Here is a 20,515-nt window from a genome sequence, read left to right on the forward strand (position 1 = left end):
ATGTGTAATAGCTTGCATGAGTTTGAAGAGCGGAAAACACTTGAACGTGAGAGTGGAGAATGGAGGCGCTCACTGACCAAGAGGAGAGAGATTACCTGTAGCTGGGAAAGAGACTGGATTACAGGCCGGACAGTGGGTGGCTGCGCCGCCTCCCCTCGCCCTCTGCCCCTCGGGACGTTGGGAACCTGGAGGGAGACAGCGCCCAGGGCCGAGACCTCACGTTCTGTGCTACTGAAACGCGACGCGCCGGGGCGGGGCGAGGCGGCGGCTTCCGCCGGAAGACGGCCCCTGCAGGCCGACCTCGCGCGAGGCACGCTGGGAGCCGCCTGGGCGGTGTCTGGGCCACGGCGCGCCCCGGCCGCTGGGCGGGGCAGTGTTGTATCGGGGTCTGGTGACACGAGGACACGCCTCTCTTACGTCCCCGTCCCCTAGGCCCCTTTCCCCTCAGCCTTTCACCGTTTCGCGCTCCTTGGAGAGTTCCGCCTCTTCCCCCGAGCCCGCCACCCAGAGCCTTCCGTGCGCTCAGACCCCGCCTCTTACGGAAGCCGAGGCGGAGGGTCGAAATCCGGAAGAAAAACAATCGGGAGAGGGAGCTGGTCGGTGGCACCTGCTGCCCGAGGGGGGCAGATTGGGCCAGAACAGGCTGCGGCGGGGAGACGCGAGCCGGCCGGGCCACCGCGTGGGGACGATGGCGGCCATGAACCCACAGACCGAGCTGAGAGTCAGGACGCTCAGGTGAGGAAGGCGACTGCGGGCAGGCCGGCCTGCTCGGGGCGGGATCACTGCCTCCGACCCAATCGGGGCTGCGGGGCTGGGACAGAACCAGACGGGGAGAGAAGGGGCCAGACCTACAGGGCTGCTTCTAGTTCAGAGGCCTCCCACATCCTCCCAGGCCAGTATCGAGAGGGCTGTGTTGGGCTCGAACCCCGCGCCCCCTCCAAACTCGGACCACCAAGTTCTTTCCCACTTGGACGCCCCAAGCAGGTGGCCCAGTTGGGTTCTGGAGGAGGCAGCAGTGTTGGGCTGTTAGAAGTTAAAAACATAACGAAGCACTCTCCCCTTAGCTCTAGAGTAGAAACCTTGTTCTTACTTTGGATCAGCACATACATCATGGGGTCTTCCTGACCCCGTTGTGACCTCCTGAAACCCAAAATCAGATTTAGATAAGATCCTTTAGTGAAGTGATAATAGCCTGGTCTCATGCTTGTTCTTTAACGAGGAACAACGCTAATCACCAACTTAGTGCCGGTCACGATGCAAGGATTTGCTGCTAATCGTGGGACCTAAAAGTGGGAACAAGAAATCCCGGCTTTGGCTCTCCATCCACTTAGAGCGGGTCCCTGGGGAAACAAGGAGCCTTAGAGTAAAAGAGCTGCCTCTTAATCCTCCGTTGGACAGCAGGGGGAGACCGTAAACAAACGAAGCACGGAACCTCTGGCTGAGTGCCTGGGAAGGTGGTTATTGTATTGTTTTGTTGATGTTCCTATGGAGGGGCAGGAAGTTGCTTTAAGCTGGCCAAGAATTTCTTCAATTTGTGCTCTTTAGAACATGGACCTCTATGAACAGGGTCTGGTTGGTGCAGAAAAGATGTTTGAGGACATCCTGCCCTTTCCTTCCCCCCTCTGCCCCCATTCTACATCTTCCACTGTTACAGGTCCTCCTCCTTACGGTGTGCCTAGGACTCACCTGAGGCTTGGTGGTTCTTGGTCTCTGCAGGGTTTGTAGCCCCTGCCTGTTCTGTACTCAGCACAATCTGGGGGCTTCCTGGGAGCATTACTGTCACTATTCAAATGAAGAGATTTGCAAGTCTCTCCATCCCCTGAGCTGCTGATTAGATCTGTTGTTTCCCTAGGGTTTATGTGAAGCTGAGGTGGATGTTATCCAACTGATGACTTTTCCCCAAAGAGGGTAGAGTCTTGAGAGAGATGTTGAGAAACCTGTTATTCAGAATCTTCTTAGGCTCTTCTGAAATGCTTGGCAGAATTGGTTGTGCTCCAGAGATGAGTGAAGAAGGAAATGTGGTGCTGTTATCTCTGTTATTTTTGAAATTCCCCTGTCTTGCAGTACTAAGGCCTCTCACAAGGTGAAAACTGAACCTCCAGAATCTTTCTGGTGGTTGTAGGATCCCGTGGATTGAAGAGTGGGGGTGGAAAGTTGCTGACTGAGCCATAGATGAAGGGCTGGTGGAGTTAATAAATTCCTGACAGTCCACCCCATCCACACCCCTTCCCTTGCCTGACTCCGAAACCTTCAGCCCCGCTTTGGCAGCTCTCCTTGTGTCAGCAGCACCCGTGCTGCTAGGTGTAGGGAGCTGTACGCCTGCACGGAGGAGCCAATCCAGGGTGGGAATTTCCTGCTTCGGGGACAGAGGTGAAGATGAAGGGCTTGTAGTTCAGTGGCTCTATTCCCTCCACCGGATGCAGAAACACACGTTTCCCATTCTGACTACAGCGGATTGCGGTGCAGCCGTTAGCAGGGGCAGCCCCCTGTCTGTTACCTGGATGAGGGCTCATCCTCCTTCCTCCATGGCTTCCCTTCTCAGCATACATGTCGTGACATGGAACGTGGCCTCTGCAGCACCCCCTCCAGACCTCAGTGATCTGCTTCAGCTGAACAACCTGAACCTGAATCTGGACGTGTATGTCATTGGGTAGGTGTCTGCAGGCCCGTCACGCATCCCTATATCTGAGATCAGGTAAGCCTGACCAGTCCCAAGTTGTCCCTGTGGGGAACTGCTGTAACCTGTACACCCTCACTCTGGAGTCTGAAGGCCAGGAGCTTTCAGCCTGCATCAGGGCCAGGCAGTGTCTGTTGTCCTGGATCAGCAATGGCAAGGGGTTGGCAGTCAACAGCCAGGGGAGGGAGAGACCATGGTCCTGAGAGCCCAAGGCTGGAAAGTCGGCTGAGGGCAGTGCTAAATGTCTGCGGCAGAGGCAGTGCCCTCCAGGCCAGGGGGAAGCCTCTGACCGGAGATGGGCAGTTTGCAGGAAATGAACTGTGGGATCATGAGCCTCCTTTCTGACACTGCCTTTGAAGACCCATGGAGCAGTTTCTTCATGGATGTGCTTTCCCCTCTGAGCTTCGTCAAGGTAACTTATAAGTTCATGGGCAATTGGGAAATGTGTCTCATCTCTTGTCACTAATCCCTAGTCCTTTGGTCTCCCACTCCAGCTTTCATGCTGTGTCCCTTTTATTTAAAGGCCCAAACCTCAGTTGCACATGGCTCCCTGGGGCTCCTGCCTGCCTTGTGTGTTCAGAGGTAGCTGGAGCTGAGCTGGAACACCTAGTTTAACACCTTGATATTTTTCAGGTTAGGAGAATTCCTTGGGGAGGTGCAGCGGGGCTTAGTAACACCTCAGTGCCTACCCCACCCCCTGCCTCCAACCTCTACTCTCAGGCCCAGCCTGAAATCTCGGAGCATAATAACTGCCACCATCTATCGAGTGCTTACTTGGTGTTAAGCACTATAAGCAAACTCTTTATATACGTTATTTAAAAATCTTAATTCTTTTGAAATATGGGTATTATATGGGTAAAACCAAGACTCAGAGGTTTCACAGGATATCTGGGGTTCAGATCCAGATCTTTCAAACTTAATAACCCATGTTCTTGGCTACTGTACTTTATTGCTGTACTGATGATCTCTAAGGCTGACAGGTATCCCACGACTCGCCTGCTGGTATCAGAGGGTATCCTCTGATCATAAGGGATATGCACCTCAAATTCTCAGGGGCGAAGAGGTTAGGAGAGGGGACACAGGTGTGGAGGAAAAAGGTTCTCAGTCTGTAGGGCCAGAGTTCTTTGGGGAATCTTTAGACCATAGGAGCATCTACAGGAAGGCTCTAGATTGCTGGATCTCACCTTTCTGCCCTGCACAGCCAAGGGATGAAACACACTCCCACTCAAAATGCCTCCAAGGAGCAATGCTTCCTGGAAATACCAGAATTCCTTTCTTCCCTTCCCTGGGTGACTGGATTTCTTCAGAATTAATTCTGTTACCCTAATTTGCCTAAGGGTGCTGAAGCAAGAGCTGTGAGTCCTCCCGAGGAGGGCAGAGCCAGGAGGACGGCAGACAAGGTTTGGTCCTGCTGCTGAGGCTAAAAAATGCCAGCCCCCAAGCCCTCGGCTCCCTCCACGTCACACTCGGGCCTCTTGCTGCAGACTTGGAGCTGGACCTTCTCGGAGGGCAGAACCGCTTCTCTCTCACCACCCACTGCCTTTCCAAGACTGGAGGCCTCCTTGTACCTTGGCTAACTGGCAAGGGCTTGGCAGGATGGAATTGAGCCAAGGAAGTGAGCTCATCTTGCGGCATGGACACAGCTCATTCTATCCATGCGGCCTCCCGAGGTTGGGAGAGCAGCCTGAGGGCCTGGCACCCAAATTAGATGACCTTTCTTCCCCGGGCCGAGAGTGGAGGTGAAGGGCGAGCCCTGCCTGCAGCCTATTCCTTAGCCAGAAGTTGCCAGCCACGGGTTGAGAAGCCTGGGGCTGACCCCCTTGGCCAGCTCCTAGGCTCCCAGCCACCTCCCTCTAGTCCCTTCCTTAGCTCCTCCTACTTCATTTCCTCCACTGGAACTTCCCCTGCGAGCCTCCTGCCTTTCCCCACAGCCCCACCCCCACCTCCATCCTCCCTGCGCCACGCCCCCTTCCCTGCGGCTTCACGAAGTAGGCTGGTGCCTTTGTGGTAGAGCCCATCGCCCCAACCCGCTCTATGGGTTCAGATTCAGCTTGAAACTCTTCCTGAATCTTTATCAGCTCCCTGGGAATCAGTCCCTCTTAGTCCAGCCCTTCACCCACTTCCATCGTCATATTTGCATGCGAAGGGGAGAGACCGAGACGGGGGGGTGGAGAGTGAGGCGGGGGACACATCTGTAGCAACCTCCGCCGAACCCTAGTTTCTCACACCTCCCTCCCTCGGTCATGGATTTGGGGTTCCCCCTGCTTTGACTCCTCCACCGTCCCAGAGCTCCTGGCCTGTGGCATCAAGTTTCATAATTCCTGGAAGGCCCCAGTACACACTCCCCACCCGGGGATTTCCTCCTTGGCCTCTGCACCTCATGCTCCGGAAATAGCTACTCGGGTGGTGGGTGTAGACAGCCTGCAGCTGAGAGAGAGGGTCACTGGCCCATTCCCACCCCACCTCCGCAGCCACAGAAAGCAGGGATTTTGGCAGTCCTGGTCCTTTGAATATCCAGGTAGTCCTACTGGTTCCGTAGTCTCCTTGAGCCTCGGTCCTTCATGTGCAGAACAGGGACGGAGCCGCCTTGAAGGGTTGGCTAGAAGATTAAATGCGCGAGGCACTGTGTCAGTGGACGGTAGCTACTCTCCCCAATCTGTGAACACACGTCCTCTGCGCTCGCTCTCATCACCTCTGCGTGGCCTTCGTACGCACCAACTGCCCACAGTCTATATTATTTTTCAGTAGCATTTTCTTAATTTTTTTGCACTGAGCTATAATGTATACAGAAATTAAGTGTACAGTTTGATGGATTTTCTTTTTTTTTGGCCACGCCACGCAGCATGTGGAATCTTAGTTCCTTGACCAGGGTTGGAACCCGTGCCCCCTGCAGTGGAAGCTTAGAGTCTTAACCACTGGACCACCAGGGAAGTCCCCAGGTGGATTTTTATATGTATATGCAGAACATGTTACCACTGGTCAAATCAAGATACAGAACATTTTCAGCACCCTAGAAGGCTCTCTCATGCTTCTTCCCTGCATTTACTTTCAAGAATCCCTAAACCAAAAAAATAATAACTGCCAGTTAATCCAGCATCTTTGAGATAGATTCCTGCTTTATTAATGAGAAAATAGGCTGAGACTTGCCCAATATCAAATACTTAGAGCCCGAGCTGGGATTTGAACCCAGATCTGGCCCTTAGCCACTGTCCCATAGAGCATCTTTGAAGTTCTTTGAGCCCCGGTGCACAGTACCCATGGAAACTCAGGAAGGCACTGAGGAGAAAAGCACCTGACCGTGCCTGGGCCAGGGCCGAAGAGTCGGGGCCTTCCTGATGGCAGGGGGTCCCTGGCAGCCTTGTCTTCTCTGCCCTCCACCCCCAAGCCCAGGAGCAGAAACTGGAACTCGCTTAGCTTCCAGAATGCATCATTTGGCAGCTGAGACTCCATCTGCACTGAGATGCCATAGACCCCTGGCGCAGGACATCCATGTGGATCAGGGCTCTCTAGAGCGCCCAGCACAGGGCCTGGAGGGACACGAATGACCGTTGCCCCTCTGTCCTGCAGGTCTCCAGTGTCCGCATGCAGGGGCTCCTCTTACTGATCTTTGCCAAGTATCAGCATTTGCCCTTTATCCAGATCCTCTCTACTAAATCCACCCCCACTGGCCTCTTCGGGTACTGGGTAAGGACTGAGCTGTTGTCTGAGTCAAGAGCTGGGGGGCCGTCTCACTGGGATGGGCAGGGCTGGGGGCTTTAGAGCTGGGCAAGTGAAAAAGGGGGTGAAATGAATCTTGGCACTCTGTCCAGGCCAGTGCCCTGCATAGCCACCTTCCCGCCTCAGGGGAGCTTAGCATCCCTAGGATGGCAGGTGGATGAGCTGGGCTCTGTGGATGGAGAGGCCACTCTGGGAGCTGAGTGTCTGACTCTGGGAGACCCCACAGGAGGTGAGACCATCTGCCCTCAGGTCTAGGATGGGAAAAGAGAGGTGTGTCCCCCCTAGAATGGCTTCCCACCCTCCTGCCCACCTACCAGGGGAACAAAGGGGGCGTCAACATCTTCCTGAAGTTTTACGGCTACTATGTCAGCATCATCAACTGCCACCTGCCCCCCCACATGGCCAACAATGACCAGCGGCTGGAGCACTTTGACCGGATCCTGGAGATGCAGAATTTTGAGGCACAGGATATCCCCAACATCCTGGACCACGAGTGAGCATGCCGTTGTGAACTGCCGCCCCTGCCCTCTCCCCCAGGCCAGCCCAGGCAAGCGTGCTCTGCCCGGTCACTGCTCCCCAGCCAGAGGCAGTCCGCCCCATCTCCCACCCTCTCCCAGCCTCCTTCCTGACAGCCCATCTGCTCTCCTCTGCAGCTTTGCCTACCTGAGGTCTGGAACACCTTCCCTTTCCCTGGCCCCTCTGCCCTGCCTAGAAGCTCTGGGCACTTCCGAACATCCCAGGTCAAGAACCTCGTGGTTCCCGAGGTCCCCGGAAGGGCTGGTTCTCAGCCTTGCCTGTTGCCCAGTTGAGGAGGGAGGGCTAGGGCCTGCTCCATATTTGCCACGTGCCCCTTGGGGCCCATCTCTTCGGCTTAAATGGTAGCGGGTGGGGGCCGTGAGAACAGTCCCGTTGGGCCCCGCTCTTGTCTTCACCTGATCTTCTCACCCACCCCTCGAGCTTTCTGCTCTCCGGCAGCCCTGCAGTGAGTGGCCAGAACCCCTGTGGTCCTGCCTTTTCTGACCTCGTCACAAACCTTCAGGCTGTCTGCTTTCCTTTCTTTCTGAAGCCTCATTCTCTGGTTTGGAGACATGAACTTTCGGATTGAGGACTTTGGGTTGCACTTTGTTCGGGAATCCATAAAAAATCAGTGCTACAGTGACCTGTGGGAGAAGGACCAGGTATCTGATGAGGGGAGGGCCGCGAAGGGTGATCTGAGCCCGTGGTGGGTGGAGGTCAACATGAGTTGTGGGGAGGTTCTCTAGTGCCTGTTCTCCTTTCCCAGGTGGCCTGAGTCCCTGTTCCCAGGCAGGGTGGGGTCTAATAGGGCTTGACCTCTGCCTGTAGGGCAGCCAGTCCTGTCCGGCCGCCCCGGTCTCCAGCTGGAGGAGCGAGGACACAGCCACTGGGTGTGCGTGAGATTAGGGAGCGAGAAGGGCTTCGGCCTGCTGTGGCCCTGCACCATCGCCAGCCCTCTTGTGTCCCTGTTGTCTTTCCCACCCCCAGCCTGGCTTGCCTCCTAGAGGATGAGATACCACCCCTTTGGGGGACCCTGGCTACCCCAGCCTCCCTTCTGACACACGTTTGCTGGTGGCTGCCAGGGAGGTGGCATTCAGAGCCTGGTCCCTATAGTCCAAGAACTGGGAAAAGGCAGGCAGCTGCCTCCCCTGGGACCATGGGGTAATGTTTGCAAAAGGATCCAGCTGATCTCCCGGGGGTGAGGGCGCCGGGGGCTGGGGTGCCGAGGCTGCCACTGGGGCAGTGAGGAGGTGGAGTGGCCGGGTTTGACTCTTGCCCCACTGCGATGGCACGTGCCAGCCCTTGACTGGAGCGTGGTGCCGGGCCGTTGGGGCAGGACTGCTGGGAGATGGGAATGTGCCTTTCCCTCCAGCTCAGCATTGCCAAGAGACACGACCCGCTGCTCCGGGAGTTCCAGGAGGGCCCCCTGCTCTTCCCGCCCACCTACAAGTTTGATAAGAACTCCAACAACTATGACACCAGGTGAGGGGGCTCCACCAGGAGAGGATCAGCCTGTCGCAGGTCTGGGCCTGGGAAGTCAGATCATGCTGGCCCTAGTGGCAGTGGGAGCTGCCTCCGAATAGAAGTGTCGGGGAAGCAGGAATCGATCCAGCCATCACCTCTCAGGGGTGGCACCACCCACCCCCCTCATGAGATGCTGCCCGTGGGAGCTGTCCCAGATTGTCCGCAGGGAGGGCAGGAAGGGGAGACACAGTGCTGGCAGGAATAGGGGTTGGGGGCAGGGCAGGTAGAGCCAAAGGGGAGGGAAGACGGTTGATTGCTGACTTGAGGGGACTGTACTGAAGCCTTCTGGGAACCCCTGCCCCTGAATGTTGTCCCCGTTGTCCCCGCTCCCCAGGACTTTCTGATCCTACCCAGACAGGGGGGCAGAAAGCTTGGCTCAGCCAATTACTGGTATTACATAGCCCTGCCCCAGCTGTGAGTGGGTCGGGTACTATTTAGGAAGGTGAAGTAGTAGTTGTCAGGGGGGCAGTTAACGGGGAACAATGTGGAGATAGTGCATCTGGTAGTTAGAAGCACAGCTCTGCCCTTCATCAACTGTATGACCTTGGACACGGTATTTAAGTCTCAATTTTGTCATCTATAAAATGGGGATGATAACAATACCTATTTCACGGGGCTGAAGATTAAATGAGACCTTGCGTGTGCTCAGACCAGTGCCTGTCACCCGGTAAGCCCTGTGATAACTGCTGTTGTTATTTTTATTTTATTTTATTATTTATGTATTATTTTTTTATAAATTTATTATTTTTTTTTGTCTGTGTTGGGTCTTCGTTGCTGCACACAGGCTTTCTCTAGTTGCGGAGAGCAGGGGGCTACTCTTCATTGCGGTGTGTGGGCTTCTCATTGCAGTGGCATCTCTTGTTGCAGAGCACGGGCTCTAGGCGCTCGGGCTTCGGTAGTTGTGGTACGTGGGCTCAGTAGCTGTGGCTCGTGGGCTCTAGAGCACAGGCTCAGTAGTTGTGGCGCACGGGCTTAGTTGCTCCGTGGTATGTAGGATCTTCCCGGACCGGGGCTCGAACCCGTGTCCCCTGCATTGGCAGGCGGATTCTTAACCACTGCGCCACCAGGGAAGTCCCTGTTGTTATTTTTAGATTCATGTCTTCAGGTGGCAGTTTTACTGAAAACTTTTCTCAGAAGCTGAGAAAGCTCCAAGTGACCACCAAAACCTTAGGCTTAGGCAGAGGGGCAAAAGTAGCTCTGGCAAGAGGTCCCTGGCCCAATTTAGGGCAAGAATCCTCATCTCTTTGAAGAAAAAGAACCCCCTACATGTTATGAGGCTCTTTGTTTCAGCCGGAGCAGCTCCTTCATGTATTCCCCTAGCAGGACTGTCTCGTGAGGGAGGTAGGAGGCAACTCCAGGGCGGCCCAGGCCTCTGGGATTTAGCAGGTGAGTAGGTATTCCCACAGCCAGCCTGGGGTGAGAGGAAGAGCTGCTGGCCCAGTGCTGGAAGCCGTGTGGCAGAGCCACAATGTCCCCACCAAGCAAGGGGGAGAGCATGAGCCATTTCAGGCGTGTGGAGCAAGGCAGAGTGGGGTCACAGCCAGGGCAGTGCACACAAGAAGAGGCCACGAACACTGGAAACAGGGTCCAGCCCGAGCTACAGTACAAGCCAGGAAGAAGGGAGGAGGTCAGGCTCCAGCTGGCCTGCTGGCCGGGTCCACAGCGGACAGTCTCCCCAGCCATCCATTGGAGATGAGGGTCCAGTGGACTCACTGTGGAAATTGTCAGGCCTCAGTGGGACAGGCTGGGGCCTTGGGGGCTGGGACCCTCTACCAATTGACTTCAAAACCTCACTTGCCAGCAGGAAGAGAGCTGCTGACAGACCGTTTGGCCAGGTGTCCCTCTGCCCACACCCCTGGTTATGGGAGGGAAACCAGCAGGAGACTGGAAGTTACTGAGATGGCCTAGAGAGGCTCAGAGATGTTCAAGGTCTTACCCAGGTGGCTCAGCTAGCGATGGCGGAGCTGGGGCTCAGACCCAATTCTCTGGACTGTGTTGCCCACGATGCCTTCCTCTAGCCCACAGTGCCTCTGGGTTCACAGCCAGTCTTGCCAGCAGCAGCAGAAAGGAGGGCAGGATTGGGATAGCAAAGCCTTGCTAAGGAGAAGGCAGATGTTATTTCCACATAATAGGTATAATCCACATTGTGACTGACATTATTGAGTGCTGACCATGGGCCAGGCACCGTGCAGAGTGCTTTGCCCGCATCACTTCACTTCATTTATACTGTATCTTCATTAGGTAAATGCTGTTGATACTGACTTTTTACAAATAAGGAAACTGTGTCTCAGAAGATCTAAGTAAGGTAGTAACAGAGTAAGTGACGGAGCAAGAATTTGAACTGGAGTCTGTGTGAATCCAGTTCCCCTTGCCTGGAGCCCAGGAAATGAAGGAATGTCTGGACAGGAACAGGGGCCTTATGGGGGGACCTCATAACTGAAATATTCCCAGCTGGGAGCTCCTGCGGTGGGCAGGGCCTGAGCCCCACATAGTGAACAGAAACATTCCTGGCTGCTCAGTCTGTTATTCATCCTGAAAGCCCAGTTCAGACATCATCTGAACCATCTGAAAAGCCTTTCCTGACCCTTGCCCGTTTCACTGAGAGTTCTCTCCTTCCCTTATGCTGCCTGCAAGCCTTGCACACACCATGCTTTCAGTGTTGCTTTTAAAACACAGTGTGCCTTTCTTGCTGTGCAATGAATGCCCAGTGCACAGAGACCGGATCTGATTTATGACCGTCCCTGGTGTGTAGCGTAGTGCCTGGCATATGTTTAAACTGGGAGCCTGAGAGGACAAAAGGAAAAGATAAGGCATTTAAGGAGCAACCAGTCTAGTAGAGGGACCCACCCAGAGTGAGAGAGCCAAATAAACACTCTCAAGTCCAGGAGTTGGCCCATAGAAGGTTGCAGAACTCTGTGTGGAAGTGCCGAAGGAGGGTGAAGCAAATGGTAAGGAGGCGGGCAGCTGAAGCCAGGAGGAGTCAATGAGAGTTATTGTCAGGGAGGCAGAAAGGAGCGCAGGCATTCTGATCAGTCAGCAGCGCTGGTGAGAGGCATCTTGAGTGGAGTTGACCCGCTGTACAGAGGGACTGAGCTGCATGCAGGGCATGGTACGGAGCTTTGCCCAGCCTCGGCAGCATCCCGGAGCCAAGATGTAATGAGAAACGAGGTCAGCTCCATTACACGGGAGGGTGAAAGGGCTGAGGGCAGGAAATCCTATTAAAGTCAGGGATTGCAATGGTTTTGTTACAGTGGACAGGAACCCAGTCCACCTCTCTGCTAGGCAGTGAGCAGAGGATGTTATGATCAATCTATTCAAGACTCAAGTCCAGAGTTCAGCGAGACACTTAGAAGCCATCTTCGGCCATAGGGAGCCGAAAGGAAAAGTGCTCTCAGACCCCAAAATGGAACACATCACTACTTTTGGGTCAGTACACTGGCTCAAGTTTTCTAGGCTCTTAAGCCAGGAGAATCCTGCAGAGCTACTTGGTTTTAATTTTTAGAAAGTAAAGACATACTACAGGCATACCTGAGAGATATTGCGGGTTTGGTTCCAGACCACCACAGTAAGGCGAATATCACAATAAAGAGAGTCACACAAATGTTTTGGTTTCCTGATACATAAAAAAGTTATGTTTACACTATACTGTAGTCTGTTGAGTGTGCAATAGCATTATGTCTAAAAAAATGTACATACCTTCATTTAAAAATACTTTATTGGTAAAAAAAAATGCTAACCATCATCTGAGCCTTCAGCAAGTCATAATTTTTTTTTGCAATAGTAACATCAAAGATCACAGATCACTGTAACAGTTACAACAATGATGAAAAAGCTTGAAATATTATAAGAACTACCAAAATGTGACTCAGAGACATGAAGGGAGCAAATGCTGTTTGAAAAATTGTGCTAATGGTCTTGCTCGATGCAGGGTTGCCACAAACGTTCAATCTGTAAAAATCACAATATCGGCGCAGTACAAGAAAAGCGAAGCACAAGGAAACGAGGTGTGCCTGCCTGTAAGCTCCAGAGATAATTCTTGTACTCGGTCACGACCATTCAGCCAAGAAAAGCATTAGTGATGGGACTTCCCTGGTGGCGCAGTGGTTTAAGTATCCGCCTGCCAATGCAGGGGACACAGGTTCAAGCCCTGGTCCAGGAAGATGCCACATGCCACGGAGTGACTAAACCTGTGCACCACAACTACTGAGCCTGTGCTCTAGGGCCCGCGAGCCACAACTACTGAAGCCCGCACGCCTATGCCTAGAGCCCATGCTCCACAACGAAGAGTAGCCCCTGCTCGCAGCAACGAAGACCCAACATGACCAAAAATAAAATAAATAAGTAAATAAATTTATTTTAAAAAAAAAAGCATTAGTGAGACCCGGCTCTGGTGACACACACTGGGAATCGGTCACCACGGGCAAGCTGGAGGAGACGGGTGCAGTGGAAGGAGCACTGACTGTAGTCAGCAACGTGGGCAGGCACCCAGCTCCCACCTGCATAGGGTGACCTCGCTCAACTTCAGTGCCCTGGAGAAGAAGGAAAATGTGACCCGTGGCATTCTTCCAGTGTTGGAAGGATTGGAACAGTCTGATGCACAGAAGGGCCCCGTGTTTAGTTATTATTAGGAATGGAGAACTGAGGGAAATGTATAATGTTTAGCTGGTACATATTTATTTTGCTTATTTGTTCCTTGTGTTTTGTTTGTTAAACGAGCTCGTCAACAACTTTGTCAATCCCATTTAGCAGATCCCCAGTTGCCTGGCGTATAATAAGGGCTCAGTAAAGCTCACTGAAAGAATGAACAATACAGGTGCCCAGTGATGAGTGTGGAAAAGGAGGAAAGGGAGACAGGCTGAGGTCCCAAGGAGGAAGGAGAGCCAAGCTGAGGTACTGAGGGGGAAGGAGAGTCAGGCTGTGGTCAGGACTTGGGGAGGATCCTGACGGGACAGCAAGTATGGGCTCTTGACCATAATAGGGAAGTGGAGGTGGGGAGGATGCTTTGAAAGGGAGAGTGGTACATTCATGTGGTTCATTACCAAGTTTTAAGAATTGCTAGGCACTGAATGTCCAAGATTGGTTTGGAGATTGAGTGTCTGTTGTCTCTGGGATGGGAATACCACATTCCGATTATCCCCTGAACACTCCTCAGAAGAGTGAAGGATTGAAACAACCCAGGAGCCCCGAGGAGAGGTGGTTTAGCCAGTTCCCACTTTTTTTTTTTTTTTCGCGGTACACGGGCCTCTCACTGTTGTGGCTCCGGACGCGCAGGCTCAGCGGCCATGGCTCACGGACCCAGCCGCTCCGCGGCATGTGGGATCCTCCCGGACCGGGGCACGAACCCGCGTCCCCTGCATCGGCAGGCGGACTCCCAACCACTGCGCCACCAGGGAGGCCCTAGTTCCCACTTCCTGACCACTCCCTCGACAATGTTTCTTCGAAGTAAGCACTGTTGTCACCCCATCTTAAGAGTGGAAGAAAGTGAGGTTTGGAGTGATGAAGTCACTTGCCCAAGGGCAGAGCTTTTTTTAAAACTAAGTTACTGGTTTGTTGTAAAAAGATATAACTCAGAAGCAGGCAGGTGGAAGAGATGTGTAGGACAAGGTATGGGGAAGGGGAAGGAGCTTCCATGCCCTCTCCAAGGGCACCACTCCCCAGATTCACTAACCTGGAACCGCATAGCTCTTAATTAACAGGGGCAGAACCTTCCCCAACTGGTCTCTGATACTAGAGTCAGAGTTCACCACTGAGGCACCATTCTGCCTCTATTGCTGGAAAACCATATTGTTATTGAAGTGATGGAAGTATACCAGAAATGTTTGTTTAAAATAGTAAGTGAATAAAGCAGAAGACAAAAATAGAATTTCAAACTGATTATAAGCATATGAAACTGTATATGTTAAGATTAGGTGGGCAGGGCTTCCCTGATGGCGCAGTGGTTAAGAATCCGCCTGCCAGTGCAGGGGACATGGGTTCGAGCCCTGCTCCGCGAAGATCCCACATGCCGCGGAGCAGCTAAACCCGTGCCCCACAACTACTGAGCCTGTGCTCTAGAGCCTGCGAGCCACAACTACTGAAGCCCACGCGCCTAGAGCCTGTGCTCCGCAACGGGAAGCCACCGCAATGAGAAGCCTGCGCACCGCAACGAAGAGTAGCCCCTGCTCGCCGCAACTAGAGAAAGCCCGTGCACAGCAACGAAGACCCAATGCAGCCAAAAATATATAAAGATAAAATAAATTATTTTAAAAAAATGATTGGGCATTTTTTTTGCATAAGTGGGCATTTTTTTAAAATATATTTTTCACTTTTTTTAAACCATTTAAGATTTAATTTTATTTATTTTTGGCTGCGTTGGGTCTTTGTTGCTGCGTGCAGACTTTCTCTAGTTGGGGCGATTGGGGGCCACTCTTCGTTGTGGTACGCAGGCTTCTCATTGCAGTGGCTTCTCTTGGTGCAGAGCACGGACTCTAGGCGTGCGGGCTTCAGTAGTTGTGGCTCGCGGGCTCTAGAGCACAGGCTCAGTAGTTGTGGCGCACGGGCTTAGCTGCTCCGCGGCATGTGGGATCTTCGTGGACCAGGGATCGAACCTGTGTCCCCTGTATTGGCAGGCGGATACTTATCCACTGCGCCACCAGGGAAGTCCCTAGATGGGCATTTTTGAGGAAGGAGAATGAGCTTGGGGTTTTTTTTAAGTTCTTTGGGTTTCAGGAGCACTTCTTGAGTACCTAATGCATGCCAGGCTCTGTGCTAATGCTGAGGATACACAGGAGATGCCAAAAGTCCGTCCTTACCTTCCAAGCTCACACGCTAACTGATAGGCTGACTGGGAAACAGTGAACTACAATATACTGTAATAGGAGATGTACTTGTGTAGAATGCTTTGGAAGCAGAGAGGTCAGTGACGGCTTTATGACAAAAACAGCACTGGAACTGGGCCTCTCCCTGTGACAAAGGGAGTTATAGATAGCAAAAGCTGTAAGAGTAGAGGCCCAGAGGCTTGAGACATTCACCATGGTGAGGTGGGTCTGGGGCAGAGGAGGGAGATAAGGTAGCACAAGGGGTGTCAGACTCCTGCGCACCTTGAAAGCCACATTTGGAGACTTGAGCTTTATTCTGGAAGCAGTGAAGACTCTTTAAAGGTTTTAAAGCAGCGAATCATCTGACCAAGCTATATGGTCTCTCTTATGCCCGTCAGGGAAGCTGGTGAGTAAAGAACAGGCGGGAGGTCTTTCACTTGACTCCTGAGAACAAAGCATCGCAGTAGCCGGTGTATGCAGAGAGTTTGTGTTGTACGAAGCATGGTGCTAAACATTTTTTGTGTTTCATCTCATTTAATCATCTCAGCAACCCTATGACGTAACTACTATTATCTCCATTCTACAGATGAGGAAGCTGAGGCCTAAGAGGGGTTGGCCTGGTGATTAAGGGCACATGCTCTGTGGTCATGCTGGCTGGCCTTGAGTCCTGGCTCTACCACTCAGTGGCTGTGTGACTGGGAAAGTTACTTCCCCTCCAAGACTCATTTTCTCCACTTGTGAAGAGTGAAATAAACAGTTCTGGTTGCCGGCATGTAGTGAGCGTTCCCTAAATGCTTCCCTTTCCTTCCCTAAGGTCAGGTCTTTAGTATGGGGGAAGGCGGATTCCAGCTCAGGTCTGTCTCACTCCAAATTCCAAACTTCAGCTTCTTTGATGTTCTGCTGCTTTTATTCAAGAAATAATAAAGGCTTTAAACGGGATGTTTCTGAGTCACAATTTGATTGTGACCCTCTAGTCTACTGAGGGTCCTTGGCTGAGTCTGACAAAGGCCAGCATACTTTTGGTTCCATCGGACACCCTGCTGCCGTGCTGGTCTCCAGCTCTGGCCCAGGGGGGTCTCGTGACTGCTGACAGGCCCTGGTGTTAGGGCATCCAGCAAGCTCGTGGGTCCCTTCCTGCTCACCTGCCAACCCTTCTCTCCCCATTCTTCCTCTCCTCCCACCCCCAGTGAGAAAAAGCGCAAGCCCGCATGGACTGACCGCATCCTGTGGAGGCTGAAGCGGCAGCCCCAGGCCGCCATCCACACCCCGACGCTGTCAGCCCCCCACTTCACCCTGTTTCTGAGGAGCTACGTCAGCCACATGCTGTACAGCATCAGTGACCATAAGCCTGTCACTAGCACCTTTGACTTGGAGGTAAATTTCTGGGCTGCCCGGCACTTGGCAGAGGAGCAGCCATGCTGGGCCACATCCCCAGACCCTCCCGCCCTGGGTTCTCATGTCAGCAGATGCCCCAGGGGAGACCTGTGGGAGGACATGATTGCCTTTCCTCCCGGGTCAGGTATCCCAGCTCTTCTTAGGAGCTGTTGATGGCTCTGTCTGTCAAAAATGTGTTCAAACCCTTTGTCAGTAGGTTTCCATTTCCTCTTGGTACTGTCCCTTGGGGCTCCTGAGTTCCATTATGCTTATTACCTACCATGGGAAGTAGGACTTGCTTTCATTTGTCCTGCACCTATCGGGCTCAGATTGCAAAGGAAGCCCCCTCCATCCTTGTATCTTGCCATCTCATGACCAAGGCGGTGTTCACCTCCTTTGAGCTGCTGGCTGCCCTCTTACTGTTTGTCTTTATACCACTGTGTTCCTCCACATGCCTATAGCTGTTCTCACCAGAGGCCCCCAAATTGGATTTGGGCCTTTGGATCAGGAACCGTGAAGGGCCTGTGAGCAACTCCCTGGCTTCTTTCTTCAGCCCGCCAGCGGCGCCCCTGATCTCCCCCACTCCGACGTTCCTCAGCACTTGGCTCTCTGCTTGGTTACCTAGCCGGCCCCCAGTCTCGTCCTCCTGGCAGGGCCAGCCATCCCCGATCAGCCTTTGGCCCTTCTTTCGAGCTGGCCAGCCAAGGTCTGATACTCTAAGGGCAGCCTAGTAGAGTTAACCCGTGGGTGCCCCTCCATCCCTCCCCACTGACCCTGACCGTTGCAAGGGCACAGTAAGGACGTTCGTCTCAGGGAAGGGAATGATGCTGTGGGACGTCAACCCCTTCCCGCCCCTGTGCGTAGCTGAAGCCATCGGTATCTGCCCCACTGGTCACCCTGCTGCCCGAGAGCCCGTGCGCCAAGGAGAGCGACATGCTGATCAGCTACTCCCTGACCGCAGACTTCCTCAGCAGCCCCTGGGACTGGATTGGCCTGTACAAGGTGACGTGGCAGGCGGGCAGGGAGCCCATCAGTCGCACCCCCCAACACCGGTGTATCTATTCTGGGTGCTCCGGGAAATTGGGCACAGAGACTGCAGAGCTGCCCTCATCCACCCCAAGGGTCCTTGCCCACCGAGGGGCTAGCAGTGCAGGGGAAGGGGCAGCTGGTATGACGGCCAGCCTCAGACATGACACCATCCTCTCCATAGGACTTGACATGGGTCCCGTGTCCTCCCACACCACTGACCGCCCGCCCGATCCCCCCTCCCACAGGTGGGGCTGCGCCACATTAATGACTACGTGTCGTATGTCTGGGTCAGGGACAACCAGGTCTCCTTCAGCGACGGGCTGAACCAGGTACCTGCCCCCTTTCCCGAGATAGGTATTCCACATCTCCAGCAGGCGGGCTTGTCTGACCTCTCCCCTGTCTTCTGGAAGGAGCAGAGAGCTGAATGGGGCCTGGGGCCGTGGAGCTGATCCACTTCCGTCTGTCCTTCCCTCCAGGTGTACATCGACATTAGTGACATCCCTGAGACTGAGGATCAGTTTCTCCTTTTATACTATAGCAACAACCTACATTCTGTGGTGGGGATAAGCACTCCCTTCAAGGTAATGGCTGCTGGTGGGTAAGAGGAAGGGTAGCCCAGAAGACTTGAGCCCATCACCAGTTCCCTGAGGCCACGGGCCGAGGAGCCGACCCCCACCATGGAGCCGAAGCCTTTGGGGGATGGGGGAGACAGAGGGCACGGGGTGAAGCCTGCCCTCGCCCCTTCCGCTCATTGCTTGTTTTACCCCTGCAGATCCATCCTCGCTCCTTCTTGGCGGAGGGCCCCCTGGATGAAGCCCAACCACAGATCTGAGCCGGGATAGAGTGAATCCAGGGCGGAGGCTGGAGCTGGCAGCCAGCTCTGCCTACCAGTGCCAGGAGTGCTGAGGGCCCAGCCCAGCCCCCTGAGGAGGCAGCGGTATCCTCCACCTCCCAGGGGACCTCTAGCCACACTCCTTTGCTCTCTCCAGTCCAGATCTCTGGAATCGGCCCCTTAAATACAGGTTTTTGTTGCTGAGGTGTGAGTGGAACCAGCTAGTTTGTCAACAGTGAAGATCTAGACAGTCCACTGGATGTGGGAAGGACCCTCCGGCCTGCGTCTCATTTCTTGATTCCCCCCACACACACTTCCAGTCCCGCCCAAGCAGGCCTGCCAGGCACATGCCCCATCTGGCACAGGCCTGCATTCTTGTCACGCCACCCTGGGCCTTAGGCTGCCTGGGAGGGGGAGATGCTCCCATTTGTACAGGCTGCGGAGCCTGGTTGGCCCATGTAGCACTGGGTTCCAGGAGGCTTGGCGTCTCGTTGCCTGTCCCCCTGAGGGGTGGGCAGAGGACCTGGGATCCCCGCTTTCAGCAGAAGAAGATGACTAAGTCGGCAGGATGGAGGAGCCCTCCACCCAGGCCCTTCTGTAGGGGTTGTGGGCAGGCTGATGTGTGTCCTTCTGCCAGCAGCACACCCCCCCACCCCCACCCCCAGCTCAAGGAGTCCAACTCAGGAAGTTCCAGGGTCTGAGCAGAGGATTGGACTCAGGTTCGCTTCTGCTAGTGGATCAGGCTCCATGCCCCCAGCCTGCCCTCTTAGGAAGGGCTGGCAGGTGGTAGAGGACCTACGGCCACAGACTTTTCCAGGGCGGTCCTTGCCCCATCCAGGTCGTCTTCCCCTACCCTCGCCTGCCATCGCAGGCCAGAAACTTGCCGTTTGTCTAGACCACTCTGGGACCTAGAAGTGGGGCTAGGCGGAGAGAAGAGTCAGAATCAAGATGTTCTGGAGAATCTGGCCCGGGGGTCTTCAGAGGGCATTCTCCAGCTGCTGTGTGGACATGGTTCGGCCCCACTCCCACCATTTGCCTCCAGCTGCCGTTGACTCTACAGCCTCTTTCCGAGGAGAAGACACCTCAGGGAGCCTGCTCTGTGACTATTAACACCCAGCCTATGACCTGAGACTGAGGGACACTCCAGTTGCTCTGCATTCCTACTTCACCCTGGGAGCCATCAGGAACTGTCCCTCTGGCTTCTAGCAGGCCATGGCCATCTGTGTTCTGTGGCTGTTGCATTGGGGGATAATTAGAAACATGGCTTTTACACTTGTGACTCCTTCATGATAGTGGTGGGGACGGGCACACGCCCCTGGGCCCTTGCTAGACTCCAGGACGAGGGCCCTGTTATCCAGACTAGACGATGTCTGAGGATGACAGATGTTGCCCAGATGGGAATGGGATGAGGTTCTGGGATGGTGGCCCTCCAAGTCCCTGGTCCAGGTGGGGCATGTCTCTTATGCTGTTGGGCACTTCATTTACTCTGCTGCTGAGCAGGTAGAATGGATTTCTTGGGACTGAAGTCTCAGAAAATGTGCATACTCTGCTCTCACCGATTCATCCCTCCTCACCCGGCACTCCCTCACACCTTAGTCTTGAGCATTGGTCCTGGGTTAAGCTCTCCAAAAATGTCACCATCTCTTCTCTCTGCCCCACCTCTGCCCCAGATACCTGTACCCCGAGGTCCCCACGATAACTTCTATCCCTGCCCCCAACACACACATACCTGAGGGACTCTGAACCCTTGAACTCGCCACCTGTTTCCTTCTCACGCACAACCATCGTGGGTGCTGCTACAGAGCACCCTTCATGTGTGGACGGGGAAGCCAAAGCCCAGAGGAGTGGCGTGATCCCGCCGAACTGAGCCAGGGAGCTGTGGTGTCATGCAAGACCAGAAACACAGGAATGGGCTCAAGATCTGGGTTCGAATGACAGTTCCACCTCTACCCTACTCTAGGAGTCTCAGTTTCTGTAAAATACAAACAATGTTCCGGTTCACAAGATTATTGTGAGAGAACAATTACAAAACAAAAACAGGGCTTCCCT

General features: G+C 53.9%; 1 protein-coding gene across 5 annotated transcripts; it reads left to right on the top strand.

Moving 5' to 3' along the window:
* The first annotated feature begins 437 nt into the window (after positions 1–437).
* INPP5K (inositol polyphosphate-5-phosphatase K) lies at positions 438–19,735 on the top strand. 5 transcript variants are annotated; one of them, XM_060082231.1, is made up of 12 exons: positions 439–735; positions 2,543–2,650; positions 2,981–3,089; positions 6,245–6,361; positions 6,712–6,887; positions 7,461–7,572; positions 8,283–8,392; positions 16,419–16,605; positions 17,470–17,607; positions 17,880–17,963; positions 18,111–18,215; positions 18,407–19,735. In XM_060082231.1, the coding sequence occupies exons 1-12, from the start codon at positions 689–691 to the stop codon at positions 18,464–18,466; spliced, it is 1,353 nt and encodes a 450-aa protein (XP_059938214.1). In that variant the 5' UTR covers positions 439–688; the 3' UTR covers positions 18,467–19,735. The 5 variants fall into 5 exon arrangements, with proteins under 5 accessions (XP_059938215.1, XP_059938214.1, XP_059938213.1 ...); XM_060082232.1 differs by lacking the exon at positions 17,880–17,963 and having other exon boundaries at positions 438–735; XM_060082230.1 differs by lacking the exon at positions 439–735 and having other exon boundaries at positions 2,418–2,650.
* Positions 19,736–20,515: the final 780 nt, after the last annotated feature.

This window comes from Mesoplodon densirostris, chromosome 18 (genome assembly GCF_025265405.1).
Source record: "Mesoplodon densirostris isolate mMesDen1 chromosome 18, mMesDen1 primary haplotype, whole genome shotgun sequence".
Taxonomy (NCBI): Eukaryota; Metazoa; Chordata; class Mammalia; order Artiodactyla; family Ziphiidae; genus Mesoplodon; species Mesoplodon densirostris.